The sequence below is a fragment of the Lethenteron reissneri genome, chromosome 14 (assembly GCF_015708825.2).
Source record: "Lethenteron reissneri isolate LAM-NWPU_2019-01 chromosome 14, ASM1570882v1, whole genome shotgun sequence".
Taxonomy (NCBI): Eukaryota; Metazoa; Chordata; class Hyperoartia; order Petromyzontiformes; family Petromyzontidae; genus Lethenteron; species Lethenteron reissneri.
In genome coordinates this window covers 7,643,863-7,663,428 of record NC_083792.1, presented here as the reverse complement: position 1 = coordinate 7,663,428, position 19,566 = coordinate 7,643,863, and the positions used below count along the sequence as shown (strand labels likewise).

Sequence of the window (19,566 nt, the reverse complement as noted above, 5' to 3'; positions counted from 1 at the left end):
TTCGATATGTTTGTGAACCCACTTGCTGCGCTGCCTTATATGCGAGTGTGTGGGCACGTGTCTTTGTATGCGTTTGTATTTGGTACATGAGTGTGCCGGTGAATATAAGTGTATATACGATGTGAATGTACGTGCTTTGCGTGTGCGCGCGACTGTTAACCTGCAGCAGTCGTGCCGTGGGTGAGAGAAGAAAATGCCCAACACGCAGCTCAACATGGAAGACTACTCTTGGATGGGGAGTACATTATTTTCCATTTATGTTTCCGAGTCATTAAACAACGCTCCATCAAATGGCGAGTCTTTAATCGAGTGACAGAACGAGGCCAACCCTTCTCGCTAACCAATACCATTAACCCACCATTCGCCACTAAGTGACGGCAACGTCACCATGGCGCCCGTGCCAGACATGGTACATTTTGAGGCCACGTTAAGTGTCGAAGGCTCGCTGACAAGTCACGGGACAGACCCAGGTGCCATGGGTTGACCGATTGAGATGACTGGAAGATGCACTAGTTGGGCCCAACTCCACCCCTCTAACACAGACCCCCGTGTTAACCATAACCGCTAACACAATCGTATCCCCCCCCCTCTTCCTGAACTCGTAACCCCAGTGTTGTGACTGGCGTGTGGTTGGTGCGTACCGATACGTGTACAGGTTGTGAAGCTGGTGTGCAGCTGCTGTGCAACTGGTGTTAAAAGCCACACTTTGACACGACCTACAAATATAAGTCGCGAACGTCCATTTAACTTGTCACATCAACAAAGCTTTTAACCAAAAACATCGAACATTTATTGCAGCCAACGTGTTAAAAATCGGTGGGGCGGCACTTTGTACAAACTCCGTAAGATCACCCATCCTTGCTGAATGCAAAGGCCGACAACTGTACACTTGTAACCGCTGCCAAAGGACGCTTCCTTTTCGATGCGCGTTCATCGTCGGGAGGAGCTTTCCGATCGTTCTCCGTCAACCGGCTCCTCGCGCATCCTCTTCAAATCTTCCACCTCTTTAGCTTCCTGCGCAAACGCCTTTGCCTTGGCGTTCCATTCCTGTACGAGCACACGATAATTACACAACTCGGACCTTCAGCCCGGGGGGAAGGCGGAAACTTGCGCTTCAAGACAGTTCCAGGGTGCAGGGTCCAGGTTCTGCAAGAAGTGGGGAGCACCCTCACTTTAACCCACTGTGGTGTACCCATTTATATTGCTGGGTGGACAGAGGTGGAGAGGACTTAAGAAACTGGCGTCATCGTTTCAACTGCCGCGCATGGAGATTCGAATTGAACCTGGCAACCTCTGGATAGCAAGTCCAGTGCGCGAACCATTCCGCCACGATAGCTCTAAATTTCTCAGTTAAGGGCCCGATTCATATGCTGGTGGGAAAGTGACCATCCCCATAACACCTTATAGATAGTTAGCCAAACATTTGCCTTGCCAGTCTGTCTGCTGACAAATGTAGCAGGCCCTAAATGTGGCAGCATCCGTCGACACGGAGCGGAGAGGGCAAGCCTGCCAACACCCAGATGCCATCATCGCCACTCACTGCAAGTTTCTATTTTTGCAAATTCCTACCGTACCTCCTGATTGGCACGGTTGGCTACGTAAGGACTGAAAGAAGTTCAACATACATACAACATATAATTTGCGAGGTGAGAGTCTGCTGTGGTATCGAGCGGTTGGTAAAAGAGGCACGCTTGCCTTCTTCTCTTGCGACGGGAGCTCCCGGAAGCGCGCGGTCCCGTCTCGCACGAGATCCTCCTCGCCGAGGTCGCTGCGCCCGGCCTCCACGAGCTCACGGTTTTCCCGCAGCCACAGCTCAAAGCCAGTGCGCACGCTGCACACGCACAACAGCGACAGCTCGAAGACAAAGATCCCCCGTGTGGCCTAAACAGACCGTCGTGGGGCGAGCGCTGTTGGCGCGCTCCCCTCCGAAGGCCGGCACAACACACAGCGCGGTGGTGTGTCCAGGAACACTCGGCCGCCTAAATCTCCCTCATAGAAAGCCGAGTTGACCTGAGCGAGACACAGGACCGGTAAAAATATTCGTCACCTATGTTGGCCACGAGTGGGAATCTAACCGAGGTCGCCAGATTCATAGGAAAGAGTTCGAATGACTACTACAGGCATGGCGCAAATGCACAGCACACGCAGACGCAGTACACAGATATGAATAGCATGGTGCACACACACAAACACACCACACGTAGATAGAGTACAGATACAGCACACACAGAAATAGCACACAAAGAGGCACAGCACAAACACAGACAGAGAAATAGCACACATCCAGACAACACAGTCATAGCACACCTTCATAGTATACACCCAGACATACCACCCACAGTGGGTAGCTTAGTGCTCTACCTGCTGACACACAGCCAATCAGCTTCCACAACCGACACGGTCTTCACACAATGCACGCTTGCTCATTAGCAGCCTCCGCATGTCGACCCGGAGGCAACAATTCTGCAGCGAACTCAGCCACTGACCATCGCACAGCTTCCTTGTCTTTTGTAATGACCCCAGCAGCTTCCTTCATCTGAGAATCTCCAGACTCTTCCTTCTTCTGAGCATCTCCAGCCACCTCTTGGTCTTTTCCTTTGAAACTCATTCCGAACAGTGTCGCCTGCTTGAGCCCATAAACACAGCGAGGCCAGGGCAGTGTTGTTCGTCATATCGTCGGTAAAGGCAAATGCGTCAGTGTGGGTCGACAGTGCCCCCCGCGGACACTCGTGCCTGCGCTAACATTTTTAACCACAGTGCACTTTGCACGTTACACCATACTCGTGTTCTCAGGATTGTGAGACGCAGCAGAAAGTCAGAAGCACCACAAATGTGTAACTAGTGTCAATAAATCTATACAAATCTGCTTACTAGTGGATTATAAGACTCATTCCCAATATTGTTTTAAAATACATGGGGGGAAAAAAAGTATATTGTAATTTGGAGAATACAGTCTCTGTAAGGCATCCCTGGAAAAACATTTTAATGCAACAATATGGAAATGATCGTGCAATTAACACTTTTCACAGCCATGCGTTTTTCAGCCGTACGTCACCTTGCAGCAAGCCACTTTTTAATTAATTCTGTAAACGCTGCTCGGTTAAATTTTTGGTAAACATTTTCAGAATAAATGGGGCAGGACACTGGTCCTTCAAGGCGATACCTATCATTTTTAGATTTTGCCACACAATGTGTGGGCCCGAAAACCCAAACCTATATTCTCTCCCGTGAAACCAATGGTACCGGCCACTGGAAGGAATCACCGGGTCATTGAGAAATGACGCTACCTGAACCGTGAAAAGGTTGAACAGATAAGAAAGTCAGCGTGTGTGTGCGTGCGTGTGGACAAGGGGACAGGCACCTGCTTGGCCTTTGGCTTGGCAGGCTGTGGGCCGGGACTAGGGGTGGGGAACCGAGCGTCGGGGTTTGCTCATGCTGTCCAGAATGCTGCTGCACGGAGGCCGCTCCTCGTTCGAGGTCGCAGCTTCTGCCGACACCTGGGAAGGCACGAGAGCCCGGGCGAGGCGGTGCAATGGTCAGAGCACATGGATCCCAATCACAAGGTGACAGAGTTCAACAAAGCCCGGTAGTGAAATATATGAGCAGACAATATTCTCCTTCATATATATATCGGTCTCTGCAAATTAAAATTTTTGGTTTTTGTATGCTTCCCGCCAAACCACAAGGCCTTCTGGGAGCTCATATATTCAGCAGCGTTGGTTCAATACAAGCAAATTCTAGACCGGTTTTCGATAAAAGTGTCAGATTCGACGATAAAATTGCTCAACCTTGCAACAGAAGTGTGGAATTTCCAGGACTGGCTCCGACTGTAAAGAATATGCCTCTCCGTGTAAATTTGCATGGGAAAGCACGCAATAATAATACCACGGGTACTCCAAAACTATACACATGTACACTCAGCAGTGAAAGGACCTGGTGAACACACCCACATTGTGCACAAACACAGCAGTTCCTTTTCAAAGTGCATACACACACTATAAACACACAGTACACACACACAATGTGCATACACACAATGCAATACACACGTACAGTATACAATGAATGACACATACAGACAAGATACCTCCAACCACCCACCACGGTACACAATGAGACGTATTTTAAAGGAGTCCCTCTTACTTTGAATGGGTTGCTGCGATGAATTGCAGGATTTTCGCACAACTGGCCCTGGAAATTGGCAAAATGAAGGGTAATGTTACTGTAAACATATTGTAGATTAAATGCCGATTGCTTTATGTCTCTTGTTAACAAAAACATTTTACTTTCAAAATTCCCTATATATAGCTGATGTGCGACATCGCGCATTTTTGCCATGTACACAAACGCAGGCATCATGGCACATTACATTGGCGGCCTGGCCCTCTCACCTGGCCTGATTGGCAAGGAAGGTTCCTGGTCTCTGTTGCTCTGCAGCACTGGTCCTGCAACAACCACGAACAGGAGTTATACTCACGAGCCTGAGCGATCTGTTGGGCAACTCGGTTGCATGCAACCGAATCACTTACGCGCGGGTTGCGAGTAAGTTGCTCAACAGGCTGCTTACAGCAGGAGACAAACCCTTTCAATGCAAATAACAAAACACACATTGGTCAATAACATATGGCTTTACAACAAAAACGGATATATATAATAGGCGACGTATCAGGCAATGACACTTCTTCGAAGCACACAAACAACAGTTGTTACAATTCTGACGTGGGTGGGGGTAGGAGGAGGTTGAGCTAACTACAAACAGGGGGTGAATAAGTTGTGGGACTTCGAGCGCGCATTGGTTGCATGACAGATCCCCACCTCCGATTAACACGGTTGGCTACGTACGGTATGTGAAAGAAGTTCAACATACATACAGATCACTCAGGTGCGGACTGCGCCTGTACGGCTATGGACAGCAAAACGAACGAATTCGACAGGGCCGGATTGTGACCTTGCTGGGGCCCTAAGCCATGTCACACTTCAGAGGCCCCACCAATTGGCACCTCTATGAGCACGGTCGGCTGCGTACGTTGCGAACGAAGTTCAACATACGTTGAGGAATGCCTGTATATTTTTGTCATATTGGAATGAAAATAACTGTTTTGGAGAATCTTTATTCCCCCATCCCCCCATCACTCACTGCTCCGATCCGTGTCCCGCCTCACAGGCGGCTCCTTGGCCGCAGTCTCAGCCTCGTTTTCCGCCACCTCCACGTCCTCATCATCTTCCGCCTTGGCCTCCGCCTCATCCTCGAGCGACCGCGCCAGCTCGGCGAGGCGCTCCGCCAGACCCAGGTGGCGCGAGCGAGACGCGTATTTGATCGCCAGGGTCAGTGCCGCAGGGGTCATCATGTGCGCCACCTCCACGCAGCGGAACTCCCGGTCCAGCTTGCACGCCAGCTGGAGCGTGCAGCCAGACACAGCGCACAGTTAGCTACAAACAGTAATCAGCAACAACGCAGAGCTAGACACAATGTAGATCTACCCACTACGCAGAACCCGGCCACAATGTAGATCTACCCACCACGCAGAACCCGGCCACAAAGCAGATGCAGCAACAACACCGAGTCGCCGCAACACTGAGCAACCACAACGCAGATTCTGCCATAACGCAGACATCGCCACAACGCAGATTCTGCCACAACGCAAAGTACGCTCGAGTAAGGACTAGAGTGAGGGCGAGTACGAACAGCAAACATCTTCATGAGGCACTCTTGCTGGTGGTGCGTGGCGTCGCCCTTGGGTCCGGCCCCCTTGGTCAGACGGGAGCACCAGTACTGCTCCTGTGGGTGAAGGCAGAGTCATCGCGTTAAGCCTCCGGAGCCACAAGCCAGAGCCGCTTATGCCACCACCTAATGTGAGGGACAAAGCTAACCCGTGCTCACCGCCCCCCCCCAAATATAGAAGTCAGTTCCGACTAAGCATTACTCCTCTTATTACCTCAACAAATGTAATCAACCACTCCTATAAACGGCTCTCTCCCGGCCGCTAAAACAACAACCGCGCAGCCACGTACCTCCATGGCGCCTTTCTCCGTGTTCATCTGGCAGAACGGCAACTTGAAGGGCACTACGGTGACCGCTGGACGGGGCAACGTGGGTGGGAATCTGGAGCCTTTGCATGGAATGCACCTGCCGAGGGACACAGTTCCTGCATCAGCGGCAGGTGGTGGCGGTGGCCCGGCGGTAGCACGTTCGCGCTTTAGGACGTTGTTCGCAAAATGTAGACGATCGTGTGTGCCGGATAGAGGAGAGGTTGTCACCCCTCAACACATAAAGCCGCACGTATGTTATATGACTTAGAGTGTGTCCCTTTACCAGTCCCCTCCCCCTCCCACACCCGATCAACCCCTAGAATGTTGGTTACTTTCTCCCTACCCCTCTTCCCCTGCCCGTAAACACAAACTCCCACTCTCCCCCCCACATCCGTCGGAGACCCCCATCAGGGTGGGCACCGAGCATCCCTTCCCCGCACCTAGACAATGTGAGAGTGCCAAAAAGTTCCTCTCCCTTCGCTGTTTTTGTCCACCCCCTCCCCAGAAACCGCACATTATACCAGGCTTGTGATTCCAAGAACACAGGATGAGATGTTACTATCCTTTGTGCAAGCACTTCCAAGAGTTCATGAACAGTGAGCCTGGTGAAATTTGGGGAGCGCATCGTCAGTAGTGAACCTTTGGTTCCTAGGGTGTTTCGGCCTTTCATACTATACACCCTCCCCAAAGGCGGCCAGCGACAGGGTGATCAATCCTACGCTTGCGTCCCATTCCCAATTAGTCATAGGAGTTGCCTTGTTGTTGATAGCCAACATCCCATGGGACTATGCATGGCAGGAGCGTCCTCCTCCCTGAGTCAAGCATTGTTGACTGCATACCTCCTGGCCCTCTCACTTTGGGGCCCAGCTGGGGTCTTTCCTCTTCATCCAGAGCCACTGACTGCTGCCTTCTGCCGCCTCCGATACAGCTCTGATTGCCGAACGCTGGCTCTGGCCCTTAATTCCCAGGTCTCTAAGCAGTCTGGTTGTAGATGTTGCCACAAAACCTCTGCAGCCCACCTCCACTGGTCGGACTTCTGTGTTCCAGCCATGATGCCGTGCTTCGGCAGCTAGATCGACATAGCGCAGATGTTTTCGCTCATAAGCCTCATCTACTGAGTCCTCCCAGGGTACTGTGAGCTCAATGATGAAGACCTTCTTGAGCGAACGGGACCAGAGCACCATGTCAGGTCTTAGGGTGGTGGTTGCGATCTCCGGAGGAAACACAAGTTGCCGGCCAATGTCAGCTAGCATTTTCCAGTCGCGGGCCAAGCGCAGCTGGTCTCGCTCTAATGGTGTAGAGCCGCTCTTCGGTGGTTTAGCCCCTTCGTGGACAAAGGTCGTCCGTAAGGGGTGTGATGCTGCTGGGGGTGGTAGGGAGTTGGTGGCAGCTCGCTTGTCCTCCAGGGCGGACGCAAGGTTTTTAAGGACTTGGTTGTGACGCCAAGTGTAGCGACCTTGGGTGAGGCTTGTTTTACACCCTGTGAGAATGTGCCTGAGGTTGGCTGGCATGGAACAGAGGGCACAGTCCGGATCTTCACCATACCATTGTTGAAGATTAACTGGTGTTGGAAGGACGTCATATGTTGCTCTGATGGAAAAGCTCAACTGCCTCGCTTCCATGGCCCACAGATCCTTCCAGCTGATCTTCCTCTTCTCCACACTGTCCCATCGAGTCCACTGTCCCTGTTTGGCAAGAGAGACTGCTTTGGCCCACCTTGCAGCCTCCTCCTGATGGCGTACTTCCTGCACTACCATCTTCCGCCGCTCTGGTGCAGTGGCCTTACTCCAAACAGCACGGCTAGTTAGCCCAAGGCCTCCTCTCCCTTGCTGAACATGACCCACAATGTCAGCATGTCTGAGGGCTGCTGTTGCCTCCTGGACTGCTTTTCCTGGCCTCCATTTGCGCCCAGTTGCCAAGGTCGACGCGTTGTTGCTCACCACTGGGTCTCGAGATTCATTCAGTGTCATCTGGAGCCTGGTTTTTGCACACTTGAATTCCTCTGTTAAATGTACCCACAAATTGCTCATTTGGGGACTTAATGTAGCAACCATCACCCCTAGGTTGGCAGACTAATGCACCAGAGCTCACTCTTCTAAATTAGACTATCCCAGTCTCTTAAGTCCTCGCCTGGTCAACCACACGCCACTCACCTGAGCTGCTGCAGGGCCTCCTGTACGCCCACCAGCCAGTAGTGGTCTCCGCGGCTCTTGAGTAGGTCACGGGTACAACACACCGGGGTCCAGCTGTAGCCCAGCGCTCGGTTCATGAGACTGACCACCCCCAGCGAGTCTGCAAATACTGGGGTACCTGGGAGGCACAAGCACCAGGTGCACGGCAAAAGAGTTGAGTGCACCGAAAGGACCATTTAAAATTGCGCAACGAAATGTAACATGTTTAATGATCCTAGGAGTAGTAATGAGAGAGCGAGGGCGAGTTGAACTGATGTGGTGGAATGAGATACGAGGACTCAATAAGTGGCAGTGCATGCAGGGAGAAAATCTGAGTAGCAGACCCCATGTGGGGACTTTTGGCTTAGGAAAGCAGGCCACATTTGTCAGACCATAGCCATATTCGCATTGGAATATTTATTCAGAGGAAGGCATAACAGGAAATGCTTCCAAGAGCCCTGAGAATATTCACGTAAACTTCTCCTGATAAATCTCCCAGCTCAGAATTGTTGAGCATCTCTCAACAAAAGAGAAAACAGAGGAAGAAAAAAAAACTGGACAACGCCAACATTGTCACGTAAAACGAGTGAATTCCAAGGGGCACTGGAAGAGGACGAACCTTCGGCGGAGAAGCCGAGCCAGGTGAGATGGGCCTTGGGTCCCAGGGGAATGGGGTCTCCTCGCACGACGGCCCTTCTACCTTGGCAGCTCAAATCCAGAAGCTGGAATCCTACACACTGGTCTCCATCAAAGGCCACACCTGGACAGCACGCATACTGCGATTAGCACGATTGGCTACGTACGGTGCAAAAGAAGTTCAACATACATACATGTGCAGTGACTTATATGGAGTCACTATGGTGTTTAGCGCCAGCTACTGTCACAAGAGTGGAAATGTACGTCTTGAGCCTCTCTCTGGCACCAGAGTCGATATGGCATGGAAGCGGGCCCTACGGGCATAGTCCTGGTGAGGGTCAGAGAGAGAGCAAGTGAGGACGTGATACTCTGTGTGAATGCGAGAGGGCACGTGGCCAGGGCAGGGTAGCAAGGGGGCTCAAAAGGGGGCTTGAGGGACACGTGATATGGGCCAGTCTTCTCGTAGGATCTAGAAGGGCGTGTGGCCGAGGACAGAGCCAGGCCACGCGTCCCGAGACGGTTCTGGGCTCTCTGTTGGAATGGAACTCGTCGGTGCTACGTCTCTTCGATCAGCGGTCTTCGATGTTACGCTCGGCATCGTGGGTCGGACAGTGTGTTACTGACTGACCCGGTTATGTAGTTACCCCATTGTGGTCTAGTTAACCATGTAGTTATCACCTAGATGTAGAACCAGTGTACGTTTATGTAGTTAGCCCTGTTGGGTCGTTAAATAAACGTGTTGCCTCCAACTCCAGTGTGTGCCTCCGTATAACACACTACTCATGCATAGACAAAGATTCCCCATATACCCTTTAACAGACTGTTGGTGCAAGTGCTATTAGCAAGCACCTATGAAGGCCGGCACGTCACGAGGGGATGGGTTGCCAGGACCACGCCTTTGTCATCAGGTACTCCTTTGATACTAAATTGACCGAGGGGAGGCCCATAACCCGTTCAGATTATAATTGTTACTGGTGTTGGCCATGAGCAGGAATTGAACTTGGGTTGCCGGGTTCGTAGCGCAGTGCGGTAACCGCTACACTATCCCTCGACACACACACAGTCCAGGTCACTGGCAAATGAGACTATCCTGGCCTCATTAATTCTTACCTGGTTAAACAAATAAACTTCAACCCTACTTATAATTCATAGTGAAGACATCCATGCAGAGAAACCGCCTCACAGCATGCTCACCCCTGTGGTAGGCGACGAGCAACTTCGACGCGTGAGCGGCCAAGGCGAGCACCGGCCCTGGGAGCAGGGACACCTCCCTTTGCAGGCCTCCCAGGGACAGGATCCTGAGCAGAGGACCCATGGAGGCCCCACTGGAGGCCACGGCCACCCAGTCCCCACCCACGCAAATGGCGCGGGCAGTCTCGCCCGTGGGCAGCTCCAGAGTCCATTCCTTCGTCGTGTCCCAGGAGCCGAAGTGCAGACACTGCACCTTGCTGTTCTCGGGCATGCAGTACAAATTGAACGCACAGCACTCCTGAGTATGCACAGCACACACGAGCGCAATACATACACAGCACGAAGAGCAAGCAAGGGCACACGTGGCACACACAGCCTTAACAAAAAACACAGATCCCCAATATGAACCATAACAGACTGTTAGGGCAAGTGCTGTTAGCATGCACCTATTAAGGCCGGCACAGCAGACAATGGGGTGGATGGCCAACACCATACCCAGCCGCCTTTGTGCCCGCAATGCAGATGTTCACACAGGTACTCGTACTGAGTCAACCTAGGAGAGGTCCAGGACCAGTTCAGACATTCGTCACTGATGTTGGCTGTTAAGGGGAATAAAAATTCGGTTCACCAGGTTGGTAGCGCAATGCGCTACCCACTGCACTACTGCTCCCCAGTACACATGAGCACACACAGAGAAGCGTCATAATAAGCTTCTTCCAGACACTCTGCACTAGAGGCCTCCCAAGTCCCCTGTCACTGCAAGCTGCGTTGTGTTCCCACCTAGGCGTGTCCTCCGTGGCCTCACAGGCCAGGAGCACGGCCTGGTTGGAGAGGTGGGCCAGCGTGTGGTTCAGGTTGTTGGCGAGGTGCATGCTGTGGTGCAGAGACGCATCGTGGAACTCCACATCTATGGCGCTGTCTTGTTCGTCATTGTAACTCCGCACCACTCCCACCGAGTTCCACATCTGCCTCGCGCATATGCACACAAAGACAAAGATCCGTCCAGCCTATATCTTTTGTACAGACCGTTGGGGCAAGTGCTGTTAGCGAGCCCCTATTAATGTCGGCACTGCACACACAGTTGTGAGTGACCAGCACCACCCCTGGCCACCTTTGTTTCCCCAGTGATAATATTTACACACCGTAACAGGTACTCATTTAAGGCTGCATTGACCTTGGGGAGGCCCATGGCCGGTTCAAATATTAGCCCTTAAATTTCTCTGTGAGCGGGAATCTAACTCTGGTTGCCGGATTCGTAGCGCATTGGGCTAATGGGCTACTCTTCTTCGAAAGACAAAGAGAAGTTTAATGACACATATTTCATGGTTAAAACACCCACAGTATAAACTAAGCCTGGATTTTGGATTAGAATCGCAAATTTCCATAACAAGCAGCATCATTCAAACGAGTAGGCCATTGTGTGCTGGCGTCATGGTCCACATTTCCCAAAATTAGAAAAATTACACGTAAAATTACAAAATTTCAATCATCGCCAACTGCTAGCAGACTAAAGCCCACCTGCAGGCCATCGCTGAGTCAGCATGTGCTACACAGCTGCCACTCGGGGTATCCTTTGAATGTTTGAGATGAGATGTGATATAAGCCATTTTGAGTTTCTAAGGCATTAAAGCAAGTGCCGTATAAATGCAAAGGATATTATTGCGATAGTGAATACATCAGGACCTTTCCGATGATATCTGTCCTATACATCCACTCATGACGCATCTGTGCGTGTGTATCATGGTATCTAACCATGAAGCGGTGGGAGAGGTGTGCGGGAGTTGATCCCGGCTGGAACGCCTTCTGTCGGGGGGTGGGTGCAGGGCCTGTGTTGCCCGGGGGAAGAGGTCCTGGCCGCTGATCCTCCGCTGCCGGGCCCCGACTCCCGTCGTCCTCGTCCACAGCGGAACCTTGCCTCAGCGAGCCCGTGTCTACAAAACAACAGCACTTCGTAAAAACATTTTGCTTGCCACATAATGTGGTGCGAGTGCTGCAATTGGTTTAAGTGGTGCAGTGTACAGTGAGGTCTGCGAATGGTGTGAGCGGTGTGAGAGATGTGCGTGGTGCCGTGCAGAGTGAGTGATGCGAGTGGTGCCGTGTGGAGTGAGAAATGCGAGTCGTGTGAGTGATGTGAGTCGTGTGGCGACGTGAGTGGTGTGAGTGATGCCGTCCTGTCCCCGGGACAAGACGGCATCACACCTGAGGTACTGCAATGTGCGAAACCCGCTATGCTCACAAAACACCATGAACTTCTCTGCCAGTGTTGGGAAGAAGGAGCAGTGCCTCAAGCATGAGAGACTCCAACATCATCACCCTATATAAAAACAAGGGTGACCGTGGGGACTGCAATAACTACCACGGCATCTCCCTGCTGAGCATCGTGGGGAAAACCTTTGCTCATGTGGTCCTCAGCAGGTTACAGATACTAGCTGAGAGGACACATCCTGAGGCTCAGTGTGGCTTCAGAGCAGGAAGGTCTACGATTAACATGCTCTTCTCCTTGCGTCAGCTACAGGAGAATGTCGAAAACAGAAAATGCCCCTGTACTTGACATTCATTGATCTTACAAAGGCCTTTGACCTCATCAGTAGGGGAGGCCTCTTCAAACTCCTCAAAGTGAACGATGTGAAGCGTGTGAACGATTTGAGTGGTGCGAGTCATGCGAGCGATGCGAGTGGTGCGAGCGGTGCCTCTCACCACGGGAATCATCGTCATGCAGCACGAGACTGCGGTTGCGGTTGGCCGCCGGCCTCGCATCATCTCCATCACCTTCATCCTCCATGGCTTCGTCGTCCCGGAACCCTGCGTCATCTGTGTCAAAGAGGTCATCGTAGGCGTCCTCAGCAGCAGCAGCATGGGGCGCAGCCTGTGGCACCTCTCGCGGAGCAACGGTGGAGCCCATGGACACGTGCAGCAGCAGCCCCAGGTTGCCCTTGGTGTCCGTGTAGGCCAGCTCCCCCCTGCCTTGAGGGCTCCAAGCAAGTCCACAGATGCTGTATCCTTTCTCGTGCCTCACTCTGCCACACAGGACCAGGATCAAGATGTCAACCTGGCTCGAAGCCGTTGATGCCACCGCACCTGAATTGCCACCGCGATCTACCCTCTGCCAGATCCCATAGCTGCTGCACAGAAGACACAACGACCGCCCAAGATCTGCTAAAACAGTATCCCACCACCTGGTCTAAGGTCGTCTCTTTGTTCGAAGGACCCGTGGAGCCCACTCAAGTGCCTGTCTCAGTAACTGACCCATTTCACCATCCTGCCTGTGTCCCACCCAGCGTAGCCTGTTTTTTCCTAATTGTATACACATCACTCCCCTGGCCTGCTCTCTTCCGGATTGCCACACAGGATCAACAGACACCAAACCGAGGGCCTCGGCACCATATTTTTGTATATTATTACGAGTTCTTTAATTTTCATTGTAACAGTGCACGATACAACTGGGGGGCTTTCTACATTATTCCATGGTCAGCATACCCGTGTATGTGAGTGTGGAACACACCTTTCAACACAGCTCCGTGAAGCAATGTCCCACACCACAATGTGTCCATCCACGCTGGCAGCCGCCACGCTTCCACCTCCCGGTGCCCATGCAACCACATTCCAGGGCTGTGGTCCATGCACACAACCACAAACAGTTTTGCCAATCACACACGTTCCGATAGACGTGCATCTAGCTACAACACAAGTTGTCAACGGTGGGCAGATGCAAGCTCTCACATGACCCATGTTGCACAGACGCCAATCCTACATATTGCTCTTCATACATATTTACCTCACATAGGAACACTTGTGCAGCTGCTACGTGGATTGTTACAGCACATGATCGTGAGAGGTGGCGGTAGCTTTGGGATGCTGTAATACAGTAGTGGATTGACCATGGCTGATGATGACGAATGTTTGTTTGTGTATCTAGCGTACAGTGATGCCGTGGTCAATGTTGATCAGCAGATAAGCAGCTCACCTGCACGACTCCATCGGCCACCAATTCAAAACTCTTGTCCCATGAGTTTCTCTCGAACACCTTTACAGCTTTTCCCACAGGTACGGCCAAATGCTGCAGAGGAAGAAAGGAACGATCACTGCACAGTGGTGCGTGGCACACACTGATGGTACAGGAATGCATACCGCTCATATTGAGTGAACATTCTTAGAGAGTAAATTAATGCTTAAGTGGTGGTGATATGGCTTATTGTATGGAAACTTCCTTTGCACCGTACATAGCCAACCGTGCGAATAGGAAGTTTGTGGTTTGAGTCGGGAAGGCTTCTCTTGTTATTACTCCAGATGTATGAAGGATAGCAAAGTGGATGTTAATGATCATTTGACGTTATTCGAAATGAGTAGGCCATTGTGTACCAGTGTCACATTCCAAATTTGCCAAACTGGTAAAGTTACCTGCAAATTGTTCAATTGGGATATGGCTCATAGCAATATTGCTTCCTCGTGACAGACTATATCCATCTGTGAAACACAGTGCCTCCGTGATAGCCCTGCACTATAAGAATGATGCGAACCCCAAATGTACCAAATTATTGGCGGTCGAGGGATGACATTGCTTTATAAAGAGATTGTTGGGATTGCTTACATCAAGACTGGCGCTCTGGGGCAAGGGTTTTGGCTCTGCTGGGTATAGCTCACCTGTCCAGTGTGTGGTTGCCAGGCGAGGCGGCAGAGAGTGCGTGCGTTGCACACGTCGTTCGACTTGTCAAGAAGAGCCCACGTTTGTGCTCTGGACTAACCACAACCACACGCCACAGCCCACAACCAGAGCAGTCATTCCGGACACGGGTGAGGGCCCATACACAGCATTGGATCTTTCTGTATAACCGAGTGTAACGGTGGGAGTTAAACGTTTCGAAGAACACCATGAATAATATAGACAACACATTCGTCTACAACAGGGGTGGGGAACGTTCGCCCCGCGGGCCGTATAAGGCCCGCGAAATCATTTGGTCAAGCCCTGCCAAGGCAACCGCAGGCGGGACGCGAAATTCAATACATCTAGGAGGAAACCTGGAAAAGCAGTTAAGAGTAGCAACATCATCAATACCAGCTAACATCACACGCCTCACCAAAGAGAAGCAGTTCCAGCCATTACATTAGGAGTGAGTTAATTAAATGTGTTGACCAAATATAACAGGCTCATTTTTAAGTTGATCATTTTGTATGGCCCGCGAATGACGTTATAAATATCCAAATGGCCCTTGGCAGAAAAAAGGTTCCCCACCCCTGGTCGACAACATGGCACTACAGAACTAATCAATCCAGCTTTACATTTCGAATAAATGGATGTACAGAGTATTGGACTGATTAAAAGGGGAAATAAAAAAAACATATGGCAAACCTGATCAGATATGAGCCAAATGCACACCGTCCCATCGCAGCTGGACGAAGCCTAAAACCAAAGACAAGAACATGTGACGGCACCATCTGCGACAGCAGCACATAGAACCGGCTTCTACTGGCACGGCAACAGGAGTACCATCAACAGGACAGTGGCATCTCACGAGATCATCGCACACGCAAGCACCGTTCCGTAGTTTAATCATCCCTTGCAGAGGGCTGGTGCATCTAAATCACGCCAACGTGCAATTGGTTTAAAGAGGGCACCGAGACTCACCAGGAACACACCGCAGGGGTCAAAGGCGACGCTAAGCACAGGCGCTTGGTGTCCGTACAGCGTCACCTGCTGCTCTCCACCCGTTGATGGCCACAACTTTGATGAGGAAGTCGCTGTTCACAGAATGCCCCAGGTTAGTCTTTTGCCCCTAAGCGACTTTTAGAATTACATTTTGCCAACAAAATTCATAACAAAATTACAAATCTCTGCATATTTTTAGAACGTGTGATCATGCAGACATTTTAAAGTATTTACATTCAACAACAAAAGCAAATTACACACACGCCACTACTTTATACCACTAATGAGCCTAAGAGCGGTGGGGCGTTTGCCGATTGTTGCACAGGTTCGCGGATCAAGCCATATGGGCACCCTAGTTAACACCGCGGGTGTAAGAACCTTAAATATATGTGCTGGCTGCTCCACAGTGGACGTTAAAAGTCCATGTGACATGATGCTATAAAAGAGTAGGCATAGTGTGCTGGGCGTCAAGGTCTATATTTTCCAAAATAATAAAAAAACGATCCCTAAATTAGCTCAGTTGGAAAACACGTAGCAACAATTGTCTCTCCTCTAACGTGAAACTTTGCAGGACCCTTCCAAAAAACGTTGCGCTCACGAGACCAGGAATGAGTCCTCATTTGCAAGAGTGACCTGGGACACCAAAATAAGAAAACATTGTACAGCAACGAAGCAGATGTTACTCAATTCAGGCATTCCTGAGTAAAAAAAAAAAAAATTGTATCCAAAACCAAAAAACCCCACGACAGTACGAAGAACGAACCTTCCGGCAGCGGCGAGCTTCGAGCCGTCCTGGTTGAAGTCGAGGTGCGAGGGGGCCGCAGTGAAGCGGGTGACGATGCCGTCCGCGACGCCCTCGGGGAAGGTGTGAACTTGCACCGTGTGATTGGACACGGCCGTGACGAGCCGGCTGCCCTGCACACCCGGCGGGCACACCAGACAAGAAGAGGCAAAGTCACACCGCCATGCAACCAAATGTACCTCATTGTAAGAAATTACTCGCAAATTAATTACACAATGGGAAAAGCACGTAAAGCTTGTGTTGACCCCTACTGTGAAACTTCGCATTAATTACGCACAAAGTTCTTGCCACAAATGACCCACAATACCTTGCTGATCTCGTTAAGGAGCATAAACCATCACGCGAACTCCAGTCATCCTCACAGCGGCGTGGCCTGCCATGCCATCTTCCGTCTAACCCATTGGTCATCACACCTTCAGCGACTTGTCGTGCCCAAGCCTACTTTTCATCTACATATAATCCGGTAGTTTAGCGGGTGTGCAACCACACTTTAATGACATCGGGCATCAGTTTGAAGATGCGTCTTTAACGTTCCGGTGTGTCTTATAATCTAGAGAAATGTGCTGAACGTGATAAAAAAAACAGGCTCGTGGTCAAAGCTCTTAGTAAGGATGCCCTTACCTTGAGTGCAACAGCGTGAGCTTTTTCTCCGACACGCACAGACGTGGGGTCGTCGTCGTCAAAACCGTCCCAGATGCGGACATCTCCATCCACCCCACATGTCACGATGTACCTGCACACACAGCATCGAGCAAAAAAAAAAACCCTCAAAGCCGAACACAGCAATTCAAACAGCGCACGGTCTTTTGGAGCCGAATTGTCCCGGGAGGTGTTGTATGGCAGGCATGTCCAAAGTCCGGCCCGCGGGCCAATCACGGCCCGCGGTCAGATTTCACACGGCCCGCAGCTTCGGTCTTAAAAATCATAAAACTTTTAAGATGCAATTCCTCCTTTCACCACACGGTGGCAGCACCATTCTAATTCTATCTGGCTCTGCATCCGTGCCGCAAACCCTTCTCGAGTCATTTCTGCTATGGCGACTGCAAAAAAAGAAATGCGGTCATTCACTAAGAAAATGCTGAGCTTATTCGAATCCACATATTTGTGTGAGCAAACATTCTCAGTCATGAACTTAAACAAGAACCGATTGAGGTCAAGGATGAGCGACTCCCACTTGCGTGTCATTTTACGCATCTCAACCACTGCCCTCAAGCCAGACCTGGTCTCTTTACTGAAATCTAGATCTCAGTATCACCCTTCTCATTAGTGTCAGCAAGTTATCTGTTCCTTGATCAATCTGAAACGGTAACATCTGTCACTATTAACAGTGAAAATCCTAAAGCACACTAATGCACTTGGACTTATGGCACTTGTTTTATTAAACTCTTGAATAAGATTTGGTTATAACTGTTGATGTTATGCACCTGTAGATGTGACACAAACTATTGCTTTCTGAAAGATCTTGTAAAAGACAAGGGCAAAATTCACTTGTTTTAAAGTTTAATGATAACAGACCACTTTGCATTACTTATAACTCCTGTTTAAAATGTTCATGAGGCAAAGATATTTAACTCATGGAAATTTAAGGTATTCTATACAGTTTGTTCAATGTTATCTGACTGAATGAAAGGCAGAATTGTGTTTTTAGAGTTGTTCACGTCTGCCTGAGTGGCTTATATTTGCTTACATTGTCATTTGAAAAATAAAGGTAATTGGTAAAAAAAATGTCAAAAGGAACTATTGGCCCCCGGGCATCTTCACTTTATCAAATGTGGCCCTCTTTGCAAAAGGTTTGGACACCCCTGTTGTATGGGATGAGAGGGTTGGGGGCCGACTGCCGAGACAGACTTGGGAATGGTGTCTGGTGGCCACACGGGAAGACCCAAGGATATTCTATGGTTCTTTGGAAGGAACCATAGAATATGAATTCTTGCAGCCACGAAAGTTTTAAGTAAAAATGCGACCCAAGGATAGGTCAGTGTTCTTCAATGCAAGGCCCGCGGGCCACTGGTCGCCTTTAGTGTGGCCCCCGACAATACACAAATGTCAATACACAAATGTCAATACACAAATGTCAATACACAAATGTCAATACACAAATGTCAATACACAAATGTCAATACACAAATGTCAACACCCCCCCCCTCACCATCATCGGCCTGCTGTCAACCCCCAATGGTTCAAATGTGTATGGGGGGGGGGGGGCTCATACTGATGATGTCTTATAGACAAACGTGCCCCCTACTCCCCCTCCTGATAATTAGAACACTGTGCTCGATGATGGGATACAGTTTTAAATTGTAATTGATTAGGTAAAGCCCTGTGAGCCATCCGGCTCTTGAATCTGGTGCAACAAACAAAACCCATGAACAAGAAAACATCTTAAAGTTCCTCCGCGACTTGAAGTGACTATCTTCTTGGTTCTTTCGGTAAAGTCACGTAGAAGGTAAATGATAAAAATAAAACATAATAAAATACAATTCTCACGAAGTTTCGGCCACAACGCAAGCAGCCGTCATCAGGTGAAGAACAGGGCTGTCGGAAAGACAGCGTCCGAATGAAGTGACTATTTTAAAAACAGACAGGGTCACAGAGAGCAGATCTGTGGGTCTCTGTGCAAGTAACTCTTGTCGGCACACCTGCCGGCGTCGTCGTAGCAGAGCCCCGTGAACCCCTCCATGTGGCCGTAGCGCATCGCCTTGCGCTCCGCCATCGACGCCGTCGACCGCCGCCGTCACCCGGGAGAAGCCGGCGGGGGGACGCTGCTCCGCGGCCACAGAGGCAACGTTTTACCTCCCCCACTCGTTAGCCGGCACAAGCGGGCGCCTGTTAAGACTGCCGACGGGGTGGAGGAGAGTTGCGAGTCGTCTCTCTTCTTCCCCAGCGGTGAAGGTGTCGCTTTACCCACCGCACCAGCTCAGGCGATTTAAGGCCGAGTCGACCTAGGGGGGGTGGGGGGGGAGGACCGCGGCTCCGCTCTGCCCAAAGTTTCCTGCCGTTCGCGCCAAAACGAAGAAGGCTGCTTCTGATTGGTCCACGCTGCGCTGGTCACGTGACGCCCCCTCTCTCCCCCCCCCCGCGGGAAAATAGTT

At 50.6% G+C, this 19,566-nt stretch overlaps 1 protein-coding gene across 1 annotated transcript; it reads right to left on the bottom strand.

The window, feature by feature from the left end:
* Window positions 1-607: 607 nt before the first annotated feature.
* On the bottom strand, window positions 608-19,417 carry WDHD1 (WD repeat and HMG-box DNA binding protein 1). Its single transcript, XM_061551447.1, is given in 27 exon segments — window positions 608-965; window positions 967-1,047; window positions 1,696-1,831; window positions 2,487-2,623; window positions 3,362-3,409; window positions 3,411-3,497; window positions 4,144-4,170; window positions 4,172-4,191; window positions 4,392-4,445; window positions 5,138-5,396; window positions 5,687-5,779; window positions 6,013-6,127; window positions 8,184-8,340; window positions 8,821-8,961; window positions 10,032-10,285; window positions 10,809-10,993; window positions 11,781-11,959; window positions 12,726-13,045; window positions 13,531-13,637; window positions 13,993-14,085; window positions 14,670-14,765; window positions 15,376-15,426; window positions 15,652-15,732; window positions 15,734-15,764; window positions 16,436-16,587; window positions 17,096-17,207; window positions 19,114-19,417. Coding segments are annotated over 27 exon segments (3,207 nt in total). The 5' UTR covers window positions 19,188-19,417; the 3' UTR covers window positions 608-848.
* Window positions 19,418-19,566: the final 149 nt, after the last annotated feature.